A 25925-nucleotide genomic window follows, 5' to 3' on the forward strand; every position below is an offset into this window, starting at 1 on the left:
TAAGGAGGTGATTCTTTAGCACATATGATCCTGTAAATACTGTCACATTATCACAGTTACAGTATAGAAGGTGTGCATCCCACTGGGCAGCAGTCCAGGACTATAAGACAATTTGGATCCTTCACGCCAATGATGTCATTCCTGTTTGTGTTTTGAAGGCCTCGCCATTGTGCATTGTGACAGATTTTTGCTGTGAACTGTCTGGAATGAAAGGCAACCTTTAGAGAAATGCGACAGGAAAATATTATCTCATGTTTGCTCCACATGTCCCTCTGGCAAAGGACCATCTATCGGCATCCACCCACTGTGCACCACAGAAACCACTATTGTTCAGAATTCCAGTAAAATGCTAGAAAGTGTCAATTTAATTATGCTTTTTCTGTGCATCGGCTAACAGATAGGTGTGACTTCAGGAGAAATTCCTTCATCAAATAGTTTAACAAGTAGTTAAAGTTTGATAGTATTCATTTACACCTGGCGCAGGCTTTGTCTTTAAAGCTGGAATACAATGCGGATTTTTCCTAATGAATGATCTGAAGAATCAAAAAGGTTTGGTCATCTCTGCAGTTCTTTTACAACTGTAAAAGACAGACCTAACATCGAAGAATCTCAGGACCCTGCCATCACCCCACCACTTTCCCCACTTGAGTAGCCTCATGGTTACTTGAAGGCTGACCAAAAGTCTAGTTACATGGCCTCACCAAACTCCTCCCACACCAAAGTTATTGCCAGAGCCGGTTGGACTGCTGGTACCTGTCAGCTTCAGAGTCCCATAGACTAACCAAGGCTGATGGGACTCTTTCTTTAGCATGACTGCTCTCTTCACCACCAAAGGATATATGTTTTGGGCAGGCCTGTCCAGTATCCCTTCCTTGCCACCTGATCCAACTCACCACCAAGTGGTGACCAGTTGACTGCTCAGCAGCTAAGTCATGCAGCGACTGATGGGAAAAAAGTGATCACCAACCTGTGACCCAGGGTGTCTTTTATACCAGAGTTGGCAAAAGTACAGACATTCTGTACTTAAGTACAAGTACAAATACTACTGTTAAAAAAATACTCCAGTAAAAGTACTGATTCAACTTCTTTACTCAAGTAAAAATGAAAAAGTTCAGTGTCTGAAATGTACCCAAATAGGAAAGTAAAAAGTAGCTCTTTGGAGGACGTTTCCATTTTTGTGCAGCGCTAACTGAACCTTGTGCTGTCTTAGCATAATGATAAAATAATATCAGTAGATGGGAATACAAACTTTAACTTTTTTTATTTTTAAAAATCGAATTATACTCAAATTGAATCTGAAGAAAAAGAAGGATGATAAAGGATTTGGTCTATTTTCTGTTGCCTACATTGTAGAGGGCGGCTTTGTTTTTAAATAGTAAAATGTGTACAGTCAGAGGTTAAAGTGGATTTATCAGGTGGGAAACCCTAAAATTGTTTGCAATGTTTCATGCAGATGTGTCACGAGTTGTCCTAGCTGATTTCCATCCTCTACACTGAAAGCACACTATTTCTAGTGTCTTTTTTCTCCAAGGTATAAAGTTGGTATGAAGGTGGAATGGATGTCAGCATCATCAGCTAAAGATTCACATGAATCTGTGCTACAGCTGATGTAACCGAAATCTGACCATGAAAGCACAGCCACTGTGCAGCAGTCACACACTGTTCTTTACTCCATCACAGTACAAACGTAGCTGTTTATCCTGCAGAGGATTGTCATGCAACCTTTAAATAACACAGTGAGTTTACCTCAGTTTGTTTTGCATGTTTCACAATATGAAAAATATCCAATCAGACCCAGTATCTGATTTAAAAACATGAGGACTTACACTTTAAATTTCCAGCTAATCAAACACCACTGAGCAGTTCTTACCTTTAAATCTAACCTGTCTTCTGCCTTTCCTGTCTTTCTTATCTTTCTCCATCTCTGAGTGAAGTTAGCTCTCTTTCCTTTCTCTCCCTGTGAAATACAGCAGCTGGCCCTTTAGCTAGCGACACGCTGTGAGACAAACTGCACACAAACAGTTTGTGTTTGAGCTGATAGAAACGCTCAGTGACACTAAGGTTAAAATAGGATGGCAGTCACCTTGTGATTAGGTTGCACAGTGATTTCATGAATTTTTAGACACTCAGAGACCAATTGCAAGTAATTGTGGTGACAAACTGGTTGTGATAAACAGTGGTTGAATTTGCAAATCCCTAAACCTCTTGGTGACCACTTTTGATTTGTTTTCACGTGGATTTCCACAGCAGACAGATCCACATGTTTGGCAGAGATTTTATCCTACATATACCTCCTGACACAGGGCTTGTGACCCCCTGCAGCTGGGTTTGTAGTTATAGTTAATAGTTAATAGGCTAACAAGTGGTCCAGCCAGATTAACATTTCTGATAACTGTTCAATACGTCAGTGTTGTTGAATCAGGAACTTTAATGACCTCCTTCTAAAGTGGTGTTCAGTGTTTTGAACATCAGCCACTTCATCTGACTGTAGGGAGAGGCTGTCTGCCTCCAGGTCAGCAGTGGTGCCGTGTGAAATTTTGTCGGCTAGAGGAGGTAAAGATGGCATTTTTTTTATTGATGCTAATTCTATAATTCACACAATCTTTGTAATTCTGTTTTTCATAGTGTGACTATAGCATGAGGCATATCTTATATTTGTTCTCAAAGCAGCATATCAATCAAATCATTAATAATAAGAGCGGCATATCAATTGAAGAGAGTGTTGTGTTGTGTGTTGAGATGCTTTGGTGTCTCCTGACTTGTTGAAGGTCTCTGAAACCTGTGCTTCGTGGCCTATGCACCTGTCAGAAAGGAGACATTCAGGTAGCTGCAGCTAGGTGAGGTAAAATAGAGGAGAAGCTGATGTTGCAGCAAAAGGTTGCTGCAGGTGTGAAAGCCTGCTCTTCCATCTGCTTGTTGTTGTTTTTGTGCTTTTAGATTTAATGTGAATTATCTCAGTTAAATTCATCATAGTCCTCCAACAGAAGCTCTTGTTTGTTTTTCTGTGCTTCTCTTCATATTCTCTACACCCCCACCCCACACCCATAGGATAGTTGGTGGAGATAGCTCCTCCTCCCTAAGCATGCCTGTGCCTGTTAAAATGGAGTTTTCCCGGTTGCCAAGTGCTTGCTCATAGGTAATCATCTGACTGTTGGATGTTTCCTCTCTGATACAGTTGCTATGTAAATGTTTGACTATTATCATCTCAGAGGGCTGAATTCGGCTTTGCTATTCTAATTCACATGTGGCTTTAATAAACTGGATCAGTGTAAGTAAGATTAGCCAGTTCTAGATGTTGGTCTTCTAAGTGCCACAAATCGAGGGGCAGCTGGTCATTCTCTGGCAGATAACAGCCAGGTATCACAAAATCATTTGAGTCTCTCATTCATCAAAAGCGCGGAAAGCCAAAATAGGTACTGAAGAACTGAGTGCACATTCACTGTTCCTCAGGGAACGATAAGGGCTAAGGGAAAGAGAAATGTCTGAGCTGATGTAAAACAGTTGACAGTGAACCGTACCGCAGAATGTCACAACACAGAACTTGGAAGATCTTGGTGTGCTCGAGGACAGCGGTCTCCAACCTTTTCTGCGCCACGGACCGGTTTATGCCCGACAATATTTTCACGGACCGGCTTTTAAGGTGTCGCGGATAAATACAACAAAATAAAACTAGTACCGGTACCGAAAAAAAGAAGATTTATTCATAACACACGTGAAAAGACCAAGGAAAAGAGAGTAAACGATAAAAACGATAACAAAATAACGCTGAAAACCGATAAAAACCCTGAAAACCAGACATTTCACACCTGAGCCTCAACTCTTGCGGCCCGGTACCAAACAACTCACGGACCGGTACCGGTCTGAGGCCCGGGGGTTGGGGACCGCTGATCTAGGACAAAAGCTTGTTGTGAGGAAATTAAATTGCTACATGTATATTGTGTATGAGCTCTCTCCTGGATTGAAAATTTGGGATTTGCTGTGCCATAACTTCCCTTTAAGCTTGGAGTACAGCATCATGAAAATCAAGTTTGCATTACTTGGGATTTAGAGTTTTAACAAACTGAGTGTGTGTTTATGTAACACTTTCTATCTGCAAACAGGAAAAAATGGGCATAATTTCTGTGCCCACAGAGTCAGACCCAAAACGCAAAATCATTCCCAAGCATAAACACAGACGCAGAAGAACCGTGTACTGTCAACATTTTCCTTAAACTTGGACATTTCGTGGCCTGTTTAGCAGAGGTAAATGAGTGAGTGCAACAGTTTGTCGTGTAAAGTCAGACAGACAGGAACATGAAAGAAATTTGGGACAATTCAGACACTTATATCTGTAAATCTGTACGAAGCAGTGTTGTGGACAGACTTGTCCATAAAACCCTCAAAAATGTATTTTGAGATCAATCTGTAGCACAAATTTTAAGGGTGGGGCTTTAACAAAGGGAACGCCATTGTTCAATTCAATTTTAGCCCGACTGCTGTACTGCATTCACTTTAAATTAAGATGTATTTAAGGTTAGGAAAATGTGAGTGGAGCTAACAATGAGAAGAAATATCTTCAAACAAACTGGGCTCCTCTCATAGGCAGCTGCTGTCTGATGTGATCTCAGTAGCTTTAAACTCATTTTCATAGCTCTGTGGCTTCCAACAGTGTGCAGATGATTGTGAACTGAGGAGCCACAATTCTTCCATAAGATAAACAGCTGGTCACCACTGACCTCAGGTATACAGTTCAATTCAGTTTTGTTTATATAGTGCCAAATCATGACAGCAGTCGCCTCAAGGAGTTTTATATTGTAAGGTAAAGATCCTACAATAACACAGAGAAAACCCCAACAGTCAAAGGATATATACAGATAGTCCGGCTCACTCACACATGTAGGCAAGCTGACCCACCATACACACTACAGTACAAAGAGATACTGTTATCTTTTAACCCATATGACAATAAAACCTTTACTATCATCCAGCATACAGTATTTTTCTTTTTTTTCTTTTCTATCCAGAGAGGGCCAATTATCCTCTAAGACCTGAATGTATGCCAAAACATGAGAAGCTCACAATGGGGCTGGGCTACAGCTACAAGCACAGTGGCAGTTAAAGCTATGTCATTGCTGCAGTCATAGTCACGCCTACAGCCTGTCTCTGCACATGTTTTTAACTGCAGAAAACTTGGACTTGTCATAGAAGGGGTAGCACATTCATGATGGCTGCATTCCATCTGGCTGAGGCTATGCTGTTTTGATTGCTTGGGCTTACAGAGACACATAATAGAGTTGAAGCATCATTTATTCCACTGGTACTTTCCCTCCTGCAGTTAGTGAAAATGTATACTGGGGGAAAAAAGCCATAATTCCTTGAAGCAGTCTGCAGCTAGGATATCTATCTAGCTATATCTAGCAGGCGGAGCTGAGACCATGTCATTGGGTTATTTTCCCACTAAAGGAGTCCAAATGGGTGTATACATCTAAAATCATGGGCTTGCTAGTGTATAAAAGGGAAATAGAGGTTTGTGGTATGTCTCTCAAGCTGTCAAACTGAAACACCACACTTCACACCACCCTGAATCCTCCCTTAGTTATGCTGCAATAGGTGTAGGCTGCTGGGGGAGTCCTTTGATTCACATTGAGTATTTCCTCTTCAGTCACCTTTCTCACTCACTATGTGTTAATAGACCTCTCTGCACTTAATCATCTTGCTATTAATCTCTGGCTCTTCCACAGCATGTCTTTATCCTGTTTCCCTTCTATCACTCCAAACATCACAGCAGATGGCCCCGCCCCCTCCCTGAGCCTGGTTCTGCCGGAGGTTTCTTCCTGTTAAAAGGGAGTTTTTCCTTCCCACTGTCGCAAAAGTGCTTGCTCATAGGGGGTCATATGATTATTGGGGTTTTCTCTGTATGTATTATTGTAGGGTCTACCTTACAATACAAATACTGTTGTTGTGATTTGGCGCTGTGTAAATAAAGTTGAATTGCAGAACATGAAATCACTGGGTTAGGTAGTTGGTTGGATTCTGCTAACAGGCTTAGCAGACTTAGCATAGACATGAGTTTAAGTTAACATATAAGTGGAAAACAAGGAAACAGACGAAAGAAGTGGATAATATTAATTAAAGCAGTACTTTCAACTAAGTGCTTTGAGGCGACAGTTGTTGTGATTTGGCGCTGTGTAAATAACCCCTAACCCTAAATTGAATTGAATTCACTAAAGCAGCAAGAGTGAGAAGATGGAACACAAACTCATTTTTGATTACTTTTCTGACAGTAACATAAAGGGAGTAAAGCCTGACATTTGAGGCACAGTGCCATACACACTAACACACATTTTCCTTACATATACAAAAAACAAACTACGCTGATGTCCACCCGAACTCTCAAGAAGGTTTTAAATGTGGCATATTTGTGGGAAGTGGCTCAGTTAAGAGTTTCATAAATTTCATAAGTTAAACTTAAAACGTTCTCCTTCTCTGAAATCATCTGGAAATATTGTGTTCAAAATGACAACGTGTATCAAAAGTTGGAGAAGCAGGACATTTCTTCATTTGGTTTCTGTGTCAGGTTCTTGTGTGTATGTGCTCTGTACATGCACCAGTTTCATGAGAGTTACGTATCTTTATGTCTCTAAAACACTGGTTTAACATTTAGCTGTGAGGCTATGCAGAGACATTTGCAAGAGTGATAAACAATGCTAAACAATTCAGATGAAGCTCAGCGGTATCATGGTGTGTCCCTATCTTTATAATATACTGTGTTATGTTATAGTGATTGATGCTCATATTCAACACGACCAAAGATTCGTACAACAAGATTAGTCTGTGAAGGTTCTCAGTCATCCAGGTCATCATAGTCTAAAGAGCTTGGAGAGAAAAGCATCTGGACTTCTTTGAGTTCTTTGAGTTTAAAGAACAAGTACAAGTTTCACTTAATGTGCTAAAAGCTCTAAACGCCCAGTTGCAAAACTTTTTCTACTTTTTCATCAGTGTGAAAAGCTGATAAGGTAAAACCCCACAATAATACAGAGAAAACCCTACTTGGTGACAGTGGGAAGGAAAAACTCCCCTTTAAGAGGAAGAAACCTCCGACAGAACCAGGTTCTGGAGGAAGATGGGAGAAAAGCCAAAAGTCACAGCCAATCAAAATAAAGCTTAAAACAATTGCGATTAATTGTGCAAATACAGAAGCTTAACTCACATAAATTAGTGAAGTTTCAGACTTTTTTTCAGTTGGAAAAATGCTGTCTTTATATGCTTGATGCCCCAAAGCACAGATAGAGTGGAAGAGACACACAATGATAGTGATTCATGGCCAGCTTTTTCGAAAGAAACCATGGAAACAGTGTACTCAAACAGCAACAACAAACAGCTTCTCTTCAATGTTATGTTTGTTTTTTAAAAGCCATTACTTCAAGCTGTAAATCTGAATATTTATCTTCAAAAAAATCATCAGGTCAAACCAATAAATGCTTCTGATATTCCTTTCATTTCCTCGGCAGCAGCACAAATCCCCCTTCTTTCCTCATTTTGAACCCAGGCACACGCAGTTTTTCTGAAAATGCTAAAGGGTCCCAAAGTCAGAGCACTACATCACCTCTTTGAGCATCACATCATGGAAAATATGAAAGAAAGGCTATTTTGACTGGAAATTGAAAGGACCCTCAAAGAAACACCCATTATGCTGAGACTTTTTTTTCCCATTAAAAACAGAGCTGACCGTTACACTCATAAACCAATGGCACCTTTTACAGTTGGCCCATTGTGCCCAACTGTGTTCAAATCAAAGTCACTCTGGCTGAATGAGCACATTCCAGGCAGGACGTGGGACTGCAGCGAGGGCTCTCAGTGCTGTAATATACTGAAGACATTTAGGTAAAGGGTCTTTGATACACCTCTATAACATGCTTGCTTTCCAGGTTTTAGTCATAAAACACCAAAGGGAGCTTGGAGGGAGTTTTACTCCAGTAACATCAGAGACTGAATAAGGTCAGGAGTAAAAGTGATGTGAAGTCTTGGGTAAAACTGTTAAAAAGAAAGGCGGGCAACTGTCAAGTGCTAGTAAATGGCGGAAATTATGTTGTGGGCAGCAGAGAGAATTGAGTTGACATGTGGCTGTAACTAAGGTTTTTACACTAACAGGACTGACATTGTCAGCAGCACAATAATATGACTTGGTTTTACTGTACAGAGGAAACACGTCAGAAACAAGACTCCTACTGGGCTCACCGCACATCCATTTATATTGGCTAAACATTGAATCCTTTCAGGGCAATTCAACCAACGGTAAATGGAAAGTGAAGGTTCCTGGAGCTGGGGCATTTTTTTCGGTGGGGGAGTGGGGGTCTGAAGTATGGAAAACAGTTTTCAGCTGAAATTGCAGTGTAGTCTACAAATGTGTAAATCATGAATGACGATGAAGTCCACTCTGACCACTAAATTTAAGTCCAGTGTTGTGATTTCAGCCCTTAAAAGCATACCTAAAAGAAGTTATCTGATTTCAAGTTTCTAAACTCAGGAGAGTGTTTTTCCCACTGGCTCGTTTGGACAGAGCACTCATATATTCTAGACATGCATCCAGTGGACATTAAACTGATTTTAAACTGCCAGGTCAACAGCAGTGACCAATGGGACATTTGTGTGTGAGAAGAATTCACAGTGAGGAAGTGGGCTTCGTTTGTCTTTGCGTCCACCAAGGACTGCTACATAACATGCTCACGTTGTAAGAATGGATCTGACATGAAGAATTTCCTGTTGTGCTACATGTAAGGACATCTTTGTGAAATGACACTATCAGGAGTTCATAGGTGAAAACTATCCTTGTTCAGGGTGAGCTGATTGATTTCCAAAATCTTTAGGTTGCATCATAGTAGACCCAAGTTTGTTTACATTTCAGGCCCACACTGTATTATCAAAAATATTCACTCGTCTGCCTTCCACTTAAATTCATCCCAAAGGTTTTCTGTTGGGTTGAAGTCAGAACTCTGCACAGGCCAGTCAAGATCTTCTACACCAGACTCCATGTCGTTATGGCCCACGCTTTGTGCACTAATGTGTGGATCCTTAAACTTTTCCTACAAAGCTGGAAGCATGACATTGTCCAAAATGTCTTGGTATGCTCAAGTATTAAGAACTTCTTTTACTAGAACTAAGCGGCACAGCCATCTGTGGTGACTGGTTAGGGGTGAGGGAACCTTGCCCACTTCCAAGTCTTCAGACAGAATAATGCTTCCTTAACCGTCCCAAATAACCACCACAAGCTTCTAGGACCAAATCAACTCACACAGCTGTTTTATTTTTGGGTTAAAACAGCTGTGGGGTGCTGTACACTCTAGACTGTAAACGTATTAATGTCATTGCTGGATTTCTGCATTTTAAGACGAGATCGAAAGGCACTGACTCATTTTGTTAGCCTCGAGCTGCTATCGGAGGAGCTGTAGCTTTTTGCCTCAAGTCTCAACCCACAGGTTGCTGCTTTCTCTGGGTGCTGTGGGGGCGCACAGTGTCACGAGCTGTGTGAATAACCAATATCTCAGTGTTGACAAGTCTTTCCGAGACATATCAAGAACATGAGTTCTAACCAGATGTTCTAACATTATTTTTATCATTCATTGTCAAACATCACCTACACACCACTGACATCAAACTGGCACAGGATCAAAACATGCCACTTCAAAGCTCTGCCAGAACTCTCCTCCATAACTCACCGCACGCGCACACACACACACACACACACACACACACACACACACACACACACACACACACACACACACACACACACACACAGAGGAAACCCCCTCACAACATTACCATACAAGCACTTCACTTCTCACCCTGGTGCAGAGTTTGACTTCTCTGCCACTTCTACCTACATCATCATACGTAAAGGATTTAGGGGACAGAGGAAGCCTGGCCCATTCCCAAACAAACAAATAAACCATCACTCTCCTGCTGAGCTGTGAGCCGAGCCCCACAGCAGGCAGCCGCTGAATGAAAAGCACCACAGCAGGCAGAGGTGTGATAATGGAAATGGGAAGGGGGCTGAACCATATTGTGTGACTCATAATGGATCTGTGTGAGAGCAGTGGATTCAAGTCCAGACTCTTTTGTTGGCATTAAAGACGGTTAACTGCTATTTTGAGGAAGTTTTAAGCCATTTGTTTTACAAGAACTCTCCACCAGTTTAAGCTCTGCAAATTATTTGGGAATTAGTGAGGACAGGGTAGAAAGATGCTTTTTGGAGAAAAGCCTGTGAGGTCTGAGTGTTTTACATGATGTACATCAGAATGACCAGTCTTAAATTATTTTACTAGATCATGTATGATTACCAGATGTTTTCTAGCTGGAGAATAAGCACATAATTGTGCACGAATCCAAAGCAAAAATTTGATTTTTTGATGTATATTTATCAGATGATAATTTGAGCTAAAGGAGAGCGCAGCATAAAATGCATCTAACTGTGGAAAAACTAGTAAGTTAGTTGACATGCTAGCAGACCAGACACCGAATTGTCCATTCCTGAAAGATTTATTCTTGTGATTTTAGTCTTTGAGAGGAAAATCCTAGTTGTTAAAAATCATTTTTAAGAACTAGGATTTGTCAATAGTTTGGATTTTTGTAAGGTTTCAACATTACCCTGAGAAATTTCATCAAGCATCTCTCACCTAAGGAAAGTTCACTTAAAATCCCTAAAAGACAATGACTCGCTTGAGAAATATAGAAACGTCTACAACCGTAGATCAATAATTTGGCATCATAGTTAACTTATATGCTTACTTATTATGTGTCGATCGCTTTAAAACACTTTTGCTGTCTATAGTTCAGTGGGATTAATCATCAACACTAGGAAACATGTCCCTCCTTAGATCAAGCATCTCTGGGTCACTGTCCCATTTTCTTTTTGCAATCGCAGACCCGTCCCAGCTGTTACTTTCTTTATACAGGCCATGCTGAGCTGCAGCTGCGTGAACCTTACCTTCTGTAACCTGCAGAGCTGCTGCCAGCCAGCACAGCAGCATGGTAAGACACCATCTAAGAAGACACATCAGACACATAATGAAAGTTGCATTTGGAGAAATTCTGCATAGACTTCAAAAAAAAAAAAGTTAAAACACACTGCAAAAAAGTTCATGACACCGATTTAAAATTCCAGCTGAAAAGTAATAGCAGAAATCTAGCAGTGTATAGAAGAAATGAACAAGTCTGCTCTGAGAAATGCTTTTATAATTTCAATAATAATAATAATAATAATAATAAAAACAGTTATTTTATGCAGAAAATGTTGAGGTAAGATATAAATAACAGCTTCTTACCGCTGAGACATTTCAGTAAATACGCAAATCCAGCTTTGGAAGTAAACTCCAAGTACATGTGTGAGGCAAACTTTGTGGTCCCTCTGCCTGACTGTGCAGACCTGAAGTCACAGCGCTGCTCTCTCTCTCTCCCTCTCTCTCCCTCTCTCTCTCCCTCTCTCTCTCTCAGCACAAAGACTCCCTCAGTTCTGTCTCTGACTCTTAGGACCCACACAGTTGGGAAATTTGACTCCCTTGAAGGAAAAAAAACGTACTCTTTAGACCTTCTTTGTTAACCTGCTGGTTGAGACAATTTCCTTTGATTGATAATAACGTGATGGGCTGTTATTTAAAGTTAAACGCATCTACCAGTGAATCGACTTTCTATGTACAATACTGTTTAGAGTGCTTTCATTCATTGTACCTGCAGGGATATATTTGTATCATTGAAGTGAAAGAAATCCAGTAATGCTTCCTAATGAAAGAGTGACACAATGACGAAATCAAAGAACATGGCCGGAGCTTCCTGGTTGTCCTGGGTCAAAGATTTGTTGTTGGTCACCCAGTGATCCTCACTTCCCCCATCCCCTGTTTCATTCTGTACACACTCACCCTGAGAGATCACTTTACTGCCTTTCTCCTATAAAGCAACTTTGTACTGACCTGTGTGTCAGATATAGTTGATGGTAATTCAATAAACACCTACAATATAACAACCAAGGCTTTTCTGTGATACGGGAAGTTTTGGTGCCACCTCAGAGGAAAATGACGATACTAATAATGTGTGTACACTAGCCTCTCCATGAACCATGGAGAGGCTTCATCATCCAATCAAACAGTTGAATTAAAATGAAAAAAGAACAGGATTCTGCTTAACAATGAGCAGATGTTTGCACCTCTAAAAAGGTACCAATTATGAGCTTAACGTGTGCAGCATTAGGCTAAATGAGACAAAGCCTCATTTCTAAGAAATTAGAAAACAAAGAACATGTTTAATGTTTAAATAAAGAAGACATAGAGGATTTAACCACAGAATTGATATATTAAAAAAGAACAAATCAATATTCGATCAAGTGCAGTAGTTTAAAATAGCAGAGCTTGACCGTTTTAATCTCCTCTTAGACATTCTTTCTCAAGCTAGCAGAATGAAAGGATAACAGGTCAACAAGGTCAAAGGGAATCTGTGGAATAATCATGTCATGATGTTAACGCCCTGGCATCACCAGATTCTGGAATGATAATGTCTGTGAGAACAAGAAAAGTTACATTCTTGCTCACTGCATCACCTTATACTGAGAAAATGCCCTTCCTAAGACACTCTTTCTGTCTATCTATATATCTATCTAGACTCCTAGGTAGGAGAAATCTGTTATTTCTGCCTTTCAAGTTTAATAAAGGCCGGTAATGTTTGGGTTAAATTATTCATTTGAGATGGTTGGGTGGGTCCAGGTTGTACAAATTAGCATGTAGTAAAGGTCATACATTTCTTGTATCAGATGTGCATTTTTTAAACTAATTTTTCCACTCTCAGAAGGTGTCACTCTGCTGTACAATCACAACACACGTTTTCATTCTTTTTCTCAGAGTTTGAATGGCACACAGAGGGCTCTGTCACTTGAATGTAAATCCATATGGGCTTTCGATTGCTTTCCACAAGTATCTGAGAGAAATGTCAAGTTTAATATCGGCGAAAAGGTCTGTTATGCCTTCTAGCTATTTGCTAGCCTTTCCTATCGGATGGCACTGGGCAGGAAGTATATCATGTGTTTTAAGAACTTTTTTCTCCTGAAAACAATAACTCGCTGAGGCAGAAAACGATGCTTAGAAGTGCAGTGAGACAGCTGTAGGAGGGGGTCAATTTTCAATGTTCACTCAACTTGTACAAAAGCTTAATAAACAATGTCTATGCTGAGCGACAGATAGGTGGCATTTCATCTCATTTTATACAAACAGACACTATTATTAAGTGCCAAAATCAGTATTTGACGTAATATCAGTGAAATATGAATGCACCTTGTTACTCATGCTAGCTAGCAGTAGCATTAGCTGATGACTCAGCAGCTTTTCCTTTTATATTGATTCCCTCAGTTCCAGAAAACCAGCAGGGTGATAACCAAAGACTATTTTTGATCACCAGCTTAAGTCTCTTTTCAGGTACCTTGCAGCTGCCTGGAGTATACTCTACCTCTCATTCAGTCACAGTTGGAATAGACTCTAGCCCAACAGCAGTCCTGATATGGATAAACAGAAGAAAATGATGAAATGAAGTCTAATTTTTCATTTATTATATGTCTCATATGTGGGTTCATTACTGTAGACTGCAGTCCATGTAATCTTAACGAAAAAAGGAGATGCTGAAAGTCCAAGATTTGCAAAAATAGAATCCTCTGTGAACCCATCGTTTACCCATTTTAGTATTTCATGAGCTTTGGGGATTGTTTCACACACTGACACTTGAGGTCATCGTGGTTTTATGTGGATTCTGGCCAGCAGACAAGACTCTCATTGGGGAAACAATAAAGTGTCAAATTAGGTTAACGGTTCTGAAGGGACAGCCTGCACTTTAAAAGGAGCAAGGGTTATGGACAGCAGACTGTGTAACAGAGTTGTAATTCAGATGGTGATCAGAGCATCAGACTGGGCAGGTCGTTATTGTTGCTCTGTGCGTGCTGACCCAGCTAACCACTCTCTGGGACAAACAGGAAGCCATTTATCCAGGGCCAAGTTTCCCAACAGCCTTCTTACAGCAGCTCCAAGATGGGCTCTGTTGTTTTGTGAGCCAGTGATGATTTTAGAACTAAATTAATTTTTGGAAACTGAGCCCGAGAGGCTTACGTAAGAGACTCTCAGTACTACTCTCCTCTGGGTCAGACAAGAACTCAATACATCTGGCCAGAGAATATCACCTTGGTCACCACTCAGTTTTTTTTAAACTATGTATTTATTGGGTTTTTCTTCTTCATTTAAACATGAAGTAACACAGACAGGGTCGACGTAAATAAGAAAATATATTAGAAAAAAAAGTTATATCATCGGGGAGAAAATGTTGATATTTGGTTACCAATTCAGAGTTATATATACACAAAAAGAATATCTTATTAATACAAATGTTATAAAGAAATAACACAGGAGTCTACAGTCATTTCTCTGTGAAAGCATTTCCATTTCTCCCAATATTGTTCATATTTTTCTGAAAATAGTCTCAAAGAGAAGGTTAGTCGTTCCATAGTGTGAATTTCATGTATTATTTCTGTCCAGTCCGAAACATTTGGTGGTTCCTCATTCAGCCATTTGCGTGTAATAGCTTTCTTGCTGGCAGCCAGTATCTGTAGCCGGTATCTATCCTGTTTCTTTAGTCTGTTTGGTATATTGCCTAAATAAAAAACACGGAAACTCCCTTCAAGCTGTGACCCAATTATCTGCTTAGTGTGTGCAATCACAGCTGACCAGTAGGGAGAGATTTTAGGACATTCCCAAAAGATATGGAAGTGGCCTGCTGAAGTCTATCCACATCTCCTCCAACATTTCCCTTGGTCAACATTTTTGCTTTGGTGTTCTTTAATCTTAGGTGTAATAAAAAACCTCACAGTGTTCTTCCAAGTGAATTCTCTCCATAGTTCGGAGCTGGAAGTAGTGGCTATAGTTTTACATATATTAGACCAATCTTATTCTTCAGCTCTATTCCGGCTTCTTTCTTCCATCTAAATTCAATATAGGTGGTAGACAATTTCCTTTCTGTTTGTAGTGTTGAGTATATCATAGACATTTGTTTTTTTTTTAGCACTTTCCCTTTACATATGTTTATAAAGATTTGGACTAAAGACCACCCCTCAGTTTGATACAATAATATAAAACTTTGAAGAGGATAAAATATTTACTGGTGGCACGCATTTCAAGTGTTTTGAAACAAAAGGAAGAAATTGAGAGGAGTAGAATGTCATCAGAGACATCACAATGGTCTATATCTGGCTGACTACTACTTTAGTTTCGTTTCCTTTACATACCGTCTTCCTGCTTCCTGCCCTTTGTCTCTGTATGTTTATAGATATGTTTTATGTGATTGTTATGGGAGGTTCCTTCCAAGTCTTTACAAACACTTCTCATTGAGGATAAGCTCATTTTGAGGGTCACAAGCAGTCTAAGCAGAGATTTCAAGGCTTCCCTCCTCCCTCTCGCTGGCCGCTGTCCCCAGGTCCCTACCGAGGCATTCCAGGGCCAGCCGAGCGGCATAATCCCTCCAGTCTGTCTTAGGCTTGGGGTTTCCTGTCAGTAGGATATGTACAAAACACCTCAGCTTTGGAGGCATCAAGAAACCAACCATCTCAATCGGTTCCTTTCACTACAGAGGTGCACAGGCTATTTGACATTTACTGTAGATACAAATTAATTATTGTTGTTGTTTTGCTGTCACACATCATTTTGTCCAGGTCCATATCCATTGTTGTGCCTTGTTTTTTCCCCCCTTTATAGTGTACTGGTACCTTAATGCTTATTACCTTTACCAAAGAAAATTAGCACGGAACACATTGCCATAAATAATCAGACATGACAACTTCATTATTATACAGACTTTAAGTTATATTTGTTTTTTGCTAAATAACATGCTAAAAAGAGATGAATCAGTACTAACCTATGATGAAAACAACAACAACACTACTATAGAGACTCCATATTGCATCCTTTGCCACTAGCTGTAGTGGCGTCTATGGAAAGAGCTCACAGACTAACATTCTGACAACATACAAAAACTCAGTCAAACTCATCAATAATTAAAATGTCCTGAAACGTTGAAACCAGCAAATCATTTGTATCATTTTCACTCTATTACATCTTCATTATGCTTGGCACATTCCCATCTGTGGCAACAAAAACAGTAATGGCCTAGTGTGTTACGAGCAGCATACATTTGTCCATGGTCATCAACACATTATTCCACATTTGATATTCTTTCACAATATTGGCTAAAAAACATGTTCAACTCATTTAATCATCCCAAAGTAAAACATTTGTTACAATGAAGTGTCACAACTGGCACGGAAATAAATAATAAAGATCACAAAGGAAATATCATTGAATGTTATTGCAAAACGCAAAAGTATTCCTATAAAAGTCATTGCTGTGATCTTTAGGGTACTCTGTAAAAGGACAGTTTCCACTATATCTGCATGTCTCAGTGAAACCAACGATTGCACTAAAGGCAACAAAAACAAGCTGCAGTTCATGTTTTTTCATCTGGAGGAGTTGGAGTGGTGGAGCCCCTAGTGGTCTGTCTGTAGTCAATCCTCTTCACTTCCAGACTCTACACTAAGCTGAGGCTGTGCTGTATGCAGAGTCCCTTGTTGTCCAAATGTGGCACTCTTCTCTTCGTCAGTCATCCAGGTTATTGTAATCTAAGGAGGTTGGAAATACTGGACTTCTTAAAAAACAAAGTCTGTTGTCACTGTCCCACCTTAAAGCCTTTGTGTCCAAACATGGTTCCTTTAAAGTACACGTCCAAAAAAATAGGAACCTCTTTGCGCTAAGAGTAGATAGTAATGACCTCCCGACCTCCTCCCCGAACCAACAGTACACGGTCTAGACCTTCCATTAAAACTTCCAGGAACTCCATATCTGAGACACACATTCTGGTTAAGGGGGTTATGCACTACTATTAGACTCAATATGCTTTATTATTTTCTTATCAGGATGAATCAGTAAATGCCACTTCAATATCTTTATTCTAAATATCGCGTTTTTAGGTCTGACGTCATTAGCAGTTTCCAGGTCCAAACTCCACTTCAGGTCCCAAATTCAAACGAACAGTGCAGCATCACTGAGAGCTAAAAACGGTCTAAATTCTTTCATCTTTAATAAAATGATCAGCGTTGTTGCTTTACCAGGTGTAGTAATTAATTTTAACATCCAGGCATCCATGAAAACGGAATTTATTAAATTTAATGGAGTTAGAAGTTAGCAGGAAGCTAGCTCGCTAGTTTCCACCCAAACATGATATAGCATGTTCTGAATGAGAGATTTCTGAAAAAATTAAACGTACAGCTCTGCTATCACTTCCAACATAAATGAAGGCAAAAAAACTAAACAGCAGTGACGTTTGTAGGGTTACTGAAGTTGGGCTAGCTGTTTTATAATGTGCTACATGGTGGTTAGCATAATATAAACACATTATCACAGTGAAGCTGGAGGATGAACGCTAATGTTTTTCCACTTAATAAAAGTTAACGTGAATGCTCCACAAATGCAATTGCATTTCTTTTAGGGGCTTGTTCAGATTAAATAAAACAAGATACAAAGCATTAAAACATGTTAAAAACACAACAGCCTTAATAAACTTAAAGTAGTCTGGACCCGGAAGCCAGGTTCATACGTCGTCACTTAAAGACTGGATAGAACTGCTGTTATAGTTGGATAGCTTAGCTTAACTTAGCTTAGAACTGGGGCAAAGAATTAACATTGGTCCAAAATGTAAAAAATAACCCAAAATTCAACCTGGAGTTATGAAGATATGGAAACATTAAGGATTTACTTTGTTTTTTATAAGACTGCTTAGAGTCCTTATATTAAAACGTTTTCAAAACAGCATCTTAGTTTTTATGTTTAGTTTTAGTGTGGTTTAATTAATGACATTAACTGAGTCAATATGCTTTAAAATGCTTCTAGGAGGATTTTTTTAACCTTTGGAAGAAGACACGGTTGTTGATTATCTATCCATGCTTAGTTAAGCTAGCTGACTCTAGCATACAAACATGACAGTGCTATTAGGGCTGGGCCATATCATACCGTTCACGGTAATACCGGTATAATGTTGGGCAACGACAAGAAAATGAAATATTGTGATAGAATTTGGGTAAAACGCGCGTGCCTATGTTTTCATACGCACATGGCGGAAAAAGCATGCCGGCGGCGACGGAGAATGAGGAGGGCGAAAGTGGATCGTTGAATGAAGCGGATGAACCAGAAGTGGTTGGTAAAAATGTTGCAGCTTCAGTGGTGTGGAACTGGTTTAGCTTTCGACCGTCAGATACACAACAAAGCACTATTTTTGGTAGCGCATGCTAGCGGGTCTTCGTTACTACCGTGTTTTTTGGAAAATACGGCACACTTAAAATCAATCCTTTGATTTTTCTGAAAATCGACAGAGCACCTTATAATCCCGTGTGCCTTATGTATGAATTCTGGTTGTGTTTACTGACCTCGAAACGATTTTATGTGGCGCTCGAAAATCTGTCAAATGTTTTAGGACAATTTTGCTAAGCTACGAACCCGCACCGCTTGATGGATTGTCGGAGCATTACCGCTATTGCAGGCAGGAGTCTCGCGGAGTGATACGTACTGTGCTTCAACATAATATTACCGTATTGTGTGTGTGTATCCGGTCATTAAGTGATGACATGACGAATCCTGCTTCCGGGCCTAAAGTAGTCTGCGTTTAATATGGCTTTTGTGTTGTTAACATGTTTAATGTTTTGTATTTTCCTATATTTGATCTCAAAAAGCTCCTAAAACAGTCAGTGATCACTGTTGACCTCCCTCGGCTTTTATTACCGCTAATCATTTATTTAAGCTCAGTTTTTAAAACCTTAGGATGTAACTACAGCCCAGCCCATGCAGCAGTATATGAATGACTAACCTCGTATTGTGGATGGATTATCTCAGTTGTTCTCCTGGCTGAAGTTTGGTCCTTTTACAGCATCCTGCCATGCGATTACATTTGTTCCTGACCACCGAGAACACTCACGTTAACTTAAAGTTAGCTTGTTTATATTACGCTAACATAGCTGTGTCGCTAGCGGTCACATAGCACATCATTATATACCAGCTAGCCCAACTTCAGTAACCCTACAAACGTCACTGCTGTTTAGTTTTCTGTCTTCATTTATGCTGGAAGTGATAACAGAGCTGTACGTTTTAATTTGTTTCCAAAACCCCGCAGTCAGGACATGCTATATTGTATTTAGATAGAAGCTAGCGAGCTAACTTCCTGCTAACTTCTCTGTTAAATGTCATAAATTCTGTTTTCATGGATGCCTGGATGTTAAACTCAATTGTTACACCTGGTAGAGCAGAACGCTGATCATTTTATTAAAGATGAAAGACTTTAGACAGTTTTTCAACTCTCAGTAATGCCATAGTGATCGTTTGATATATGGACCTGCAGCGGAGTTTAGGCCCCGACACGGCTAGTGACGTCAGACTTAACAACCGGATAACCTCTTTTTAAGTTTTGTGGATATTATACATGGTTATGCTGAGGATGTGTCTTTTGGTTAAACTATCAGCAAGGAATTTGCACTGTTACATTTTTATATAACTTTAATGCACATAAAAAACAGCTGCTTGTTTTTGCACTAATAAAATTGTGGAGTTGTAAAGTATTTTGTCTAGTGTCAATTATATCGTTATTGCAAATTTTCAAATGTATAGCGTGATAAATATTTTTGGTCATATCGCCCTGCTCTAAGTGCTATGACTAATCTCATATTAATAGCAAGAAAGTGGGTGTCTAAATATCAAACAGTTTATCTACTGTGGTTGACTAAATGACTGAACAACTCACAGACTGAAAGAAAAATCCAGTTAAGGGCTTAATACTGCTGGTACTTTGAAAAAGGATACAGTTGTCATCCCCTTTCTTGTTCTTTGGTGGGCCCGGCATGTTCAGCAAGACGAGCTCTGAGTTACAGGATTTCTTCACCACCACCTCGTTCAGTTTCACCGCTGTGTGCATCCTCCGCACATTAGAGTGGTTGCTATGTTTAACCAGAGACATTAACAAGGTCTTTAATTTAACAAAAAAATCATGCAACACAGTCAATCATCTTCTAAAGTATGCTATACTATCATTCATCTGTCCACTCAAGTGCAGTATAAAAGATTGGGGATGACAATGAAGGATGCAAATGCAGATGGATGCAGTTTCCTTGTGATAAAAGCACGAGCTTTTTGTCTCATCACGTATGCATGCATGAACTAGTTAATCGCTTTTCTGCCAGCATGCCAACAGAGATTATTTCACACGTGAAAAAGTTCAAGCACATGCAGCCAAGAAGTGAAAGTTACTTACAGATTCTCCCACTCACTAGAGGATAGAGGATGGGGGATAGAGGATGGGGGACACACATCCAACATTAATAGCAAAATATAGCCTCTAAATATTCAGAGATTGTATTTAAGTCATCACGCTGTCACTCCAGGAATCCCTCCTGCAACATTTTGAGTAAATTTGCAATGCCACTTTCTTGCAATATATATATTCTAAATTCTGTTTATGTATGTGTCAAAAGTGTGAGGCAGCATACTTAGCTCTACTTACGGTTTCATGTTGAACATGTCTTTCACTGCCATGTTTTCTTTGTGTTTGTTCCTCTCATTCTGCAGTTTGTCTTTGGTCCAGGTCATGTGGACACGATCAGAAGTGGCGCCAGCAGCCTTGTCATTCGCTGCAGAATGAGATGCCGTGTTCCGGTCGTGAATCAGCTGAGCCTGAACAGACGGTGACATGATATAAAGTCTTATTAGTTCCGTGATCTTCACCCTTAATCTTTCATTAGGAGAGCTGATACTGAATACCACAGCTTTTCAGGAAATGGAGACATTCTAATATGGAAAGAAAAAATGATGAGAAGAAATGTCTGACATGACAGCAGTCAAGCGATATGTTTAAGAGCATAAAGTACATGCAGGCTCAAAGAATCACATGAATGAAGAAAAGCCTCAGCTTCCCTCATGTGATGGTAACACTTCTATATATGACTAAATTATTAAAAACCTGCAAATTCATATGTGCAAAACCTTCTGCATATTCTTTTGCAGGACTTGTTTTTACATTTTTAAATGTTATTGTTGACTCACCTTATCTGGCTATAAAATGGATTTGTTTTGTTAAGTGGTTCTCTTTGACCCAAGTCTCCACCTGCATCTGGGACCCCATGCAGACACCTTTGGACTAGGCACACGCTTCCAAACTGCCTCAATGATTCCCATCACCATGAGGGCAGACTCTGACCCTGTGGACCTTTCTGCAGCCTTTGGCACTGATTCTCACACCATTCTTCTCTCTCACCTCTGGCTGGCTTTCTTGGCCTCACTGGTACTGAACTCTCACAGTTTCAGTCCTACTTTTCCAACTGAACACAGCTTGTCACCTTAGGAGACTCTTGCTCCAACTCTATTCCAGTTAACCATGGGGTGCCTCAAGGCTCTGTGCTTGGACCCCTTCTCTTCACCATCTACATGCTCCCTCATGGGCAGTGGTGCCATGGGTTCTGTTTCCATTCTTATGCTGACAACACACAGCTGTCAGTGCTAAACTCTCCACAATCAAAGCTCCTTGACCAAACGTCTGCATGAAATTACAACATGGATTTTAACTACCTAGCTCAAAAGCAATAGCACTGTGCTTTTGCTTGTGGCCATCAAGACCCTGCTCCAGAAGAATGGAGCTCTTCATCGACATGGATGATCCCCCCATCTCAGCACCCCCTGGACTCAATTTAATTTCAATTTTATTTATATAGCACGTAATCACAACAACAGTTGTGGCACTTTATAATGTTATAATGTTCTACACTTTTATTCCAGGGTTATTATAAATCTGTCACCAAAGCAGCTTTTCTTCGTCTAATGAACATCTCTTGACTTTGGTCATCGCTCACTGACTCTTTGGCGCTATCTGGCTGCAATGGAGTCCCATTTGGGATCCCCAACATATCACTCCACATAAAGCTCAACTGGCTCCTGGTCACGTCACGCATCATTTACAAGTTGCTTCTGCTCATTTATAAATCCTGTTAATGACCTGGGCCCTCAGTACCTGTCTGGCCACCCATACATGCAGCCTTGGATGATGTGATCCTCAGCCATGGGGCTCTTTTCTGTCCCTCGCACCAATCTCCATATCTTCTTTAAAACTCCCATCCGTTCTTCAAAACTCACCTCTTCTTTAATTTCTAGATTTGTTATTATTGTTTTAATAAAGTGTCGTTGAGTTTCTTGAAAGGTGCTGAACAAATCTATATTGTAGTAGTAAATTGTATCTATAAAGCACTAAATTACAAAAATAGCTGGCCCGAGGTGCTTTATATTGTACGGTAAAATTACAATAAGAGAGAAAAAGAGAAAACCTCAACAATCACTGCTCCTATGTACAAGCGCTTGGCAAGAGACAAGAAACAGGACCGATAAAAGTTAAAACAAATAAGCTTCATGCAGAACCCTGGACACACTCTCTTACCTATAGGTAAAATGTGTCGTTCCAGCTCTCCAGTGCAAAAATGCATGCATGATAGGGGGAAAAAATGATAGTGCATGATGCAAAACTAGTGACATTATTCTTTGTGTCAGACCTGCACATGTATAAGGCAACTGACCGCTCATTGAGAGTTCCACATCTTAAAATCTGAAGATGGGCACAAATCAAAAGATGAAGATTTGGGAGGAAATAGTCATGACTGATATTTTGGTGCCTGCCGCTCAGGGAGGACTTTGTGTCCCCCTAGTGGCTGTTTCTGGTTTCTGACACTCTGTTAGCAACATCCTGGAGGGTGAACAGCCGAAACAAGCTCATGCATACACTTAACAAATGAGTTAATTCAGAGCACTGTCTAAAGCATTCCGGCGGTTATGAATAGATTAGGATGGTAAAGATGATGAATGGGATAGAGCGACAGCTCCAGGGTTGTTTGTTTGGTCTAGTTGCCATGGCTACCTCATCCTCTGGAATGCACTGAGAGTAGAGGGGCGGGGCGTCGGCACTCGAACACTTCTTCCTCTTTATGGAGGCACGCGATACATCCGTGATGCTCTGAATCTGAGCCCATCGTCCATTCACAATGCAGTGATTAGGGGGAAAAGGTCAAAGGTCAAGAACAGCAGGACAGACCGTGAAGACTTTTGCAACACCTTAATATTTAAGCAGTTTTTCCTAAATCCTGTCATTATAAAAATATTAATTATTGTTGATATGTTTGTTTTAACACATCCATCATATGACCATCATAAAAGTCTTGCAGGAAAACATTAAAATATGCCAAAATAACCAGCTTATACATCGCTTTACAATCATTTGAAAAACGTTAAGGATGTCCAGTATGTGTCCCTTTACCTCTCTCTCCCTCTCTGTGCGGGACAGCTGCATCTGTTTGAGCATTTGAGATCTCTGCTCCATCACCAGCGTCTTCTCATAGGTGAAAGCTGAGATATCACTGTCATGCTACAGGGGGAGAGAGCATCTGCAAATTCAGTATCAGTAGGTATGGAACTATTATCATATTATGTGTTACATTAAGTAATCTAATGCAGATTTAAAAGTGAATTAGAAGTGTAGACAGTCTCACCATCTCCACTACCTCCACCACTGCATTTAGACGCAGTTGGTAGAGAAACATCTGGAGATCTTTCTTCATCTGAATGGAGTTGTCATCCATCTGTGCCACAGTGAAGATTCGCATTTTGCACTTCCTCCATACCTAAACAGAAAAAGTTATTATAACCAACCACCCAGAGCAACACGCCCATCTTTTATCCAGCTCAATTAATAGGCCACCTGAGTGCAGCACGAAAGATTAAAGACCTGCTTTTATTATGTTATTATGACTGAAGACCGGCAGGCTCTGCATCAATATTAAACTGTGTGACATTAGAACAGGGGTGGGCAACTCCAGGCCCCGAGGGCCGGTGTCCCTGCAGGTTTTAGATGTGTCCTTGAACCAACACAGCTGATATAAATGGCTAAATTAGCTCCTCAACATGTTCTGAAGTTCTCCAGAGGCCTGGTAACGAACTAATCATGTGATTCAGGTGTGTTGACCCAAGGTGAGATCTAAAACCTTCAGGACACCGGCCCTCGAGGCCTGGGATTGCCCACCCCCCGCATTAGAAGCTGTTAGCAAGAGATCTTGATTTGCAAACAGGTCAACGGCTATTTACTACAAATCTGTGGGGAAAATGTTTAAAGGTTAAAAGAAGAGTAATTTTAATTTTGGTTGAAGTTGATTAAATGTAGTCCCGTATGGTAATTGTCAAGTCAGAACCTACAGGACTGAGAAATGCAGCCACCTTCGAGGCGCAGTTCCCCACATGACCACTTGAGGCTGATTCCAAAAGCGACTTGATCATGATCTTTTTAACTCTCATGTTAAAGTGCAAACTTTAGCCTTGTAACTTACATGTTTACAGCCTGGTACCAACATGGTTTTGGTCTCCATAAATAACAGAACACATTCACAACAACATGCATGTGGTGATGTGTTTGTAAGATTTCCCCCTTTTGGGCATTCCTATGGCTTAAAGTCAGGGGTGTGGCCGTTTTGATTGACAGGTTCAGCTTCCTCAAGAACTGAACTCAAGATTTTATTTGTGGTGTTCAGAACACTTGGTATCGCTGCTGTGTGATGAAGGATGCACAAAAGTCTAGTGAGGACACTTTTTGTATTTGTATGTTGCTTAGCATTAATTAGCAGATATGGAAGCAGCTTGATAACGAAGCTTGCTAGTATTAGCCAGTAAGTTAGCATACACTCATTTCAAAAGGAAACTTCTGTCTGGAAGACAGCAGCCACAATGCTAACGGTGAGAACATTGAGACAAATTTTAACTGTGTATATAAATGCACTCTATTCGTCCTGCTTACTGTGGCAATTTATATAATTATTGATTTTTATCTTACTTTGGAGTCCTTGTTTTTTCTTGAACGGTTCATATTTAAATTCAACTAAAGAATCTTAAAGTAAAAAGATAATTTAGGCAACACAAACAAAGACACACCTTGTGCTGACTAAGTAAGAAAGGCAGAAGCATGAGCAGTCCACCATCATGTACGATCCACCACACATCAACGGTTCCCTCCTTCAGACGCTCCTGGTTAGCAGGGAAATGGTCGATGTTCTTGGCTACGAGCAGAGCCTGATGTGCCGAAGTCGTCTCTCTAACGGTTTCTGCAGGGAGAGAAAAAAGATGTTCCTGAGCCCCGTCCAAAATCTCTAACCTTGTGCGTAAATACGGCGGCCCTAAAATTATGAAAACACCAGCAAACAGAAAAATGCAGCAAAGGCACATAAAACATGGAAGAAAAAGAAGACGAATAAAACACAAAGGAAGTAGAAAAACCAAAATCTCACAACACACAGAAGTGTTTTTGGGAACACATTACTGTGACGAAGCAGCTGTGGAAGTGACACACACCCAAACATGTGAAGCACTTTTGCAGCATTTTTCTATTTGTTGGGGTTTTTCTTAAACTGCAGTCCATTTGAACTCTCAGGGCCACCGTAAATCTGTAAAACCATAAAATCCTGGCGCGCAACAATACTTGTGACTATCGCTTAATTTGTCATCTGCATCTGCAGGACATCTGGACTAAAAACATCTGTAATCTACTCGGTAATGTGTGATTACATGTCTATATGGTCATAATAGAAGAAATGTAAAAAACAATACAGTAAATGTCAAATGCTGATATTTTTGGCATTAATATTTTTGTAATGACATCTTTTCTATTTCTTTACAATAAGAATGTTGCTATAACGTTAGCACGCCATTAAGGACGGGTTTTGTCCTCTTAGTGAAGTGAAGGGCTCATTAAAAGAAATGCAGTTCTGTAAATTGTTGTCCACAGTATTTAAGTAGTTATGGATTAGCAAATGATTG

General features: G+C 40.1%; 2 protein-coding genes and 1 long non-coding RNA gene across 9 annotated transcripts in view; 1 reads left to right on the top strand and 2 right to left on the bottom strand.

Moving 5' to 3' along the window:
• Positions 1 to 11545, bottom strand: part of col15a1b (collagen, type XV, alpha 1b) — a 53908-nt gene extending 42363 nt beyond the window's left edge. The window contains exons 1-2 of the mRNA XM_040039578.1: positions 11304 to 11545; positions 10967 to 11022 (exon numbers count right to left, since the gene is read on the bottom strand). Coding sequence (XP_039895512.1) covers positions 10967 to 11022; positions 11304 to 11314 — 67 coding nt within the window. The 5' untranslated portion in view covers positions 11315 to 11545. The remainder of the gene's footprint in view (positions 1 to 10966; positions 11023 to 11303) is intronic.
• Positions 1377 to 18349, top strand: LOC120738385. The gene is made up of 3 exons (XR_005696962.1): positions 1377 to 1389; positions 12714 to 12716; positions 18033 to 18349. It is a non-coding gene; the product is annotated as an uncharacterized LOC120738385 (long non-coding RNA).
• The window catches only part of LOC120738382 (solute carrier family 12 member 7-like), a 38221-nt gene continuing 28131 nt past the window's right edge, over positions 15836 to 25925 (bottom strand). For 3 of the 7 annotated variants that reach the window (XM_040039582.1, XM_040039581.1, XM_040039586.1), the window contains 8 exons: positions 25044 to 25213; positions 23615 to 23746; positions 23383 to 23490; positions 22987 to 23088; positions 20593 to 20762; positions 20344 to 20358; positions 19896 to 20029; positions 15836 to 16892 (listed from right to left, as the gene is read on the bottom strand). In XM_040039582.1, the coding sequence (XP_039895516.1) occupies positions 16801 to 16892; positions 19896 to 20029; positions 20344 to 20358; positions 20593 to 20762; positions 22987 to 23088; positions 23383 to 23490; positions 23615 to 23746; positions 25044 to 25213 (923 nt within the window). In that variant the 3' untranslated portion in view covers positions 15836 to 16800. The remainder of the gene's footprint in view (positions 16893 to 19895; positions 20030 to 20343; positions 20359 to 20592; positions 20763 to 22986; positions 23089 to 23382; positions 23491 to 23614; positions 23747 to 25043; positions 25214 to 25925) is intronic. The other 4 variants (XM_040039580.1, XM_040039584.1, XM_040039583.1 and 1 more) reach the window with 4 other exon arrangements.

The sequence above is a fragment of the Simochromis diagramma genome, unplaced genomic scaffold, assembly GCF_900408965.1.
Source record: "Simochromis diagramma unplaced genomic scaffold, fSimDia1.1 OVJJ01000337.1, whole genome shotgun sequence".
In the NCBI taxonomy this organism is placed as follows: domain Eukaryota; kingdom Metazoa; phylum Chordata; class Actinopteri; order Cichliformes; family Cichlidae; genus Simochromis; species Simochromis diagramma.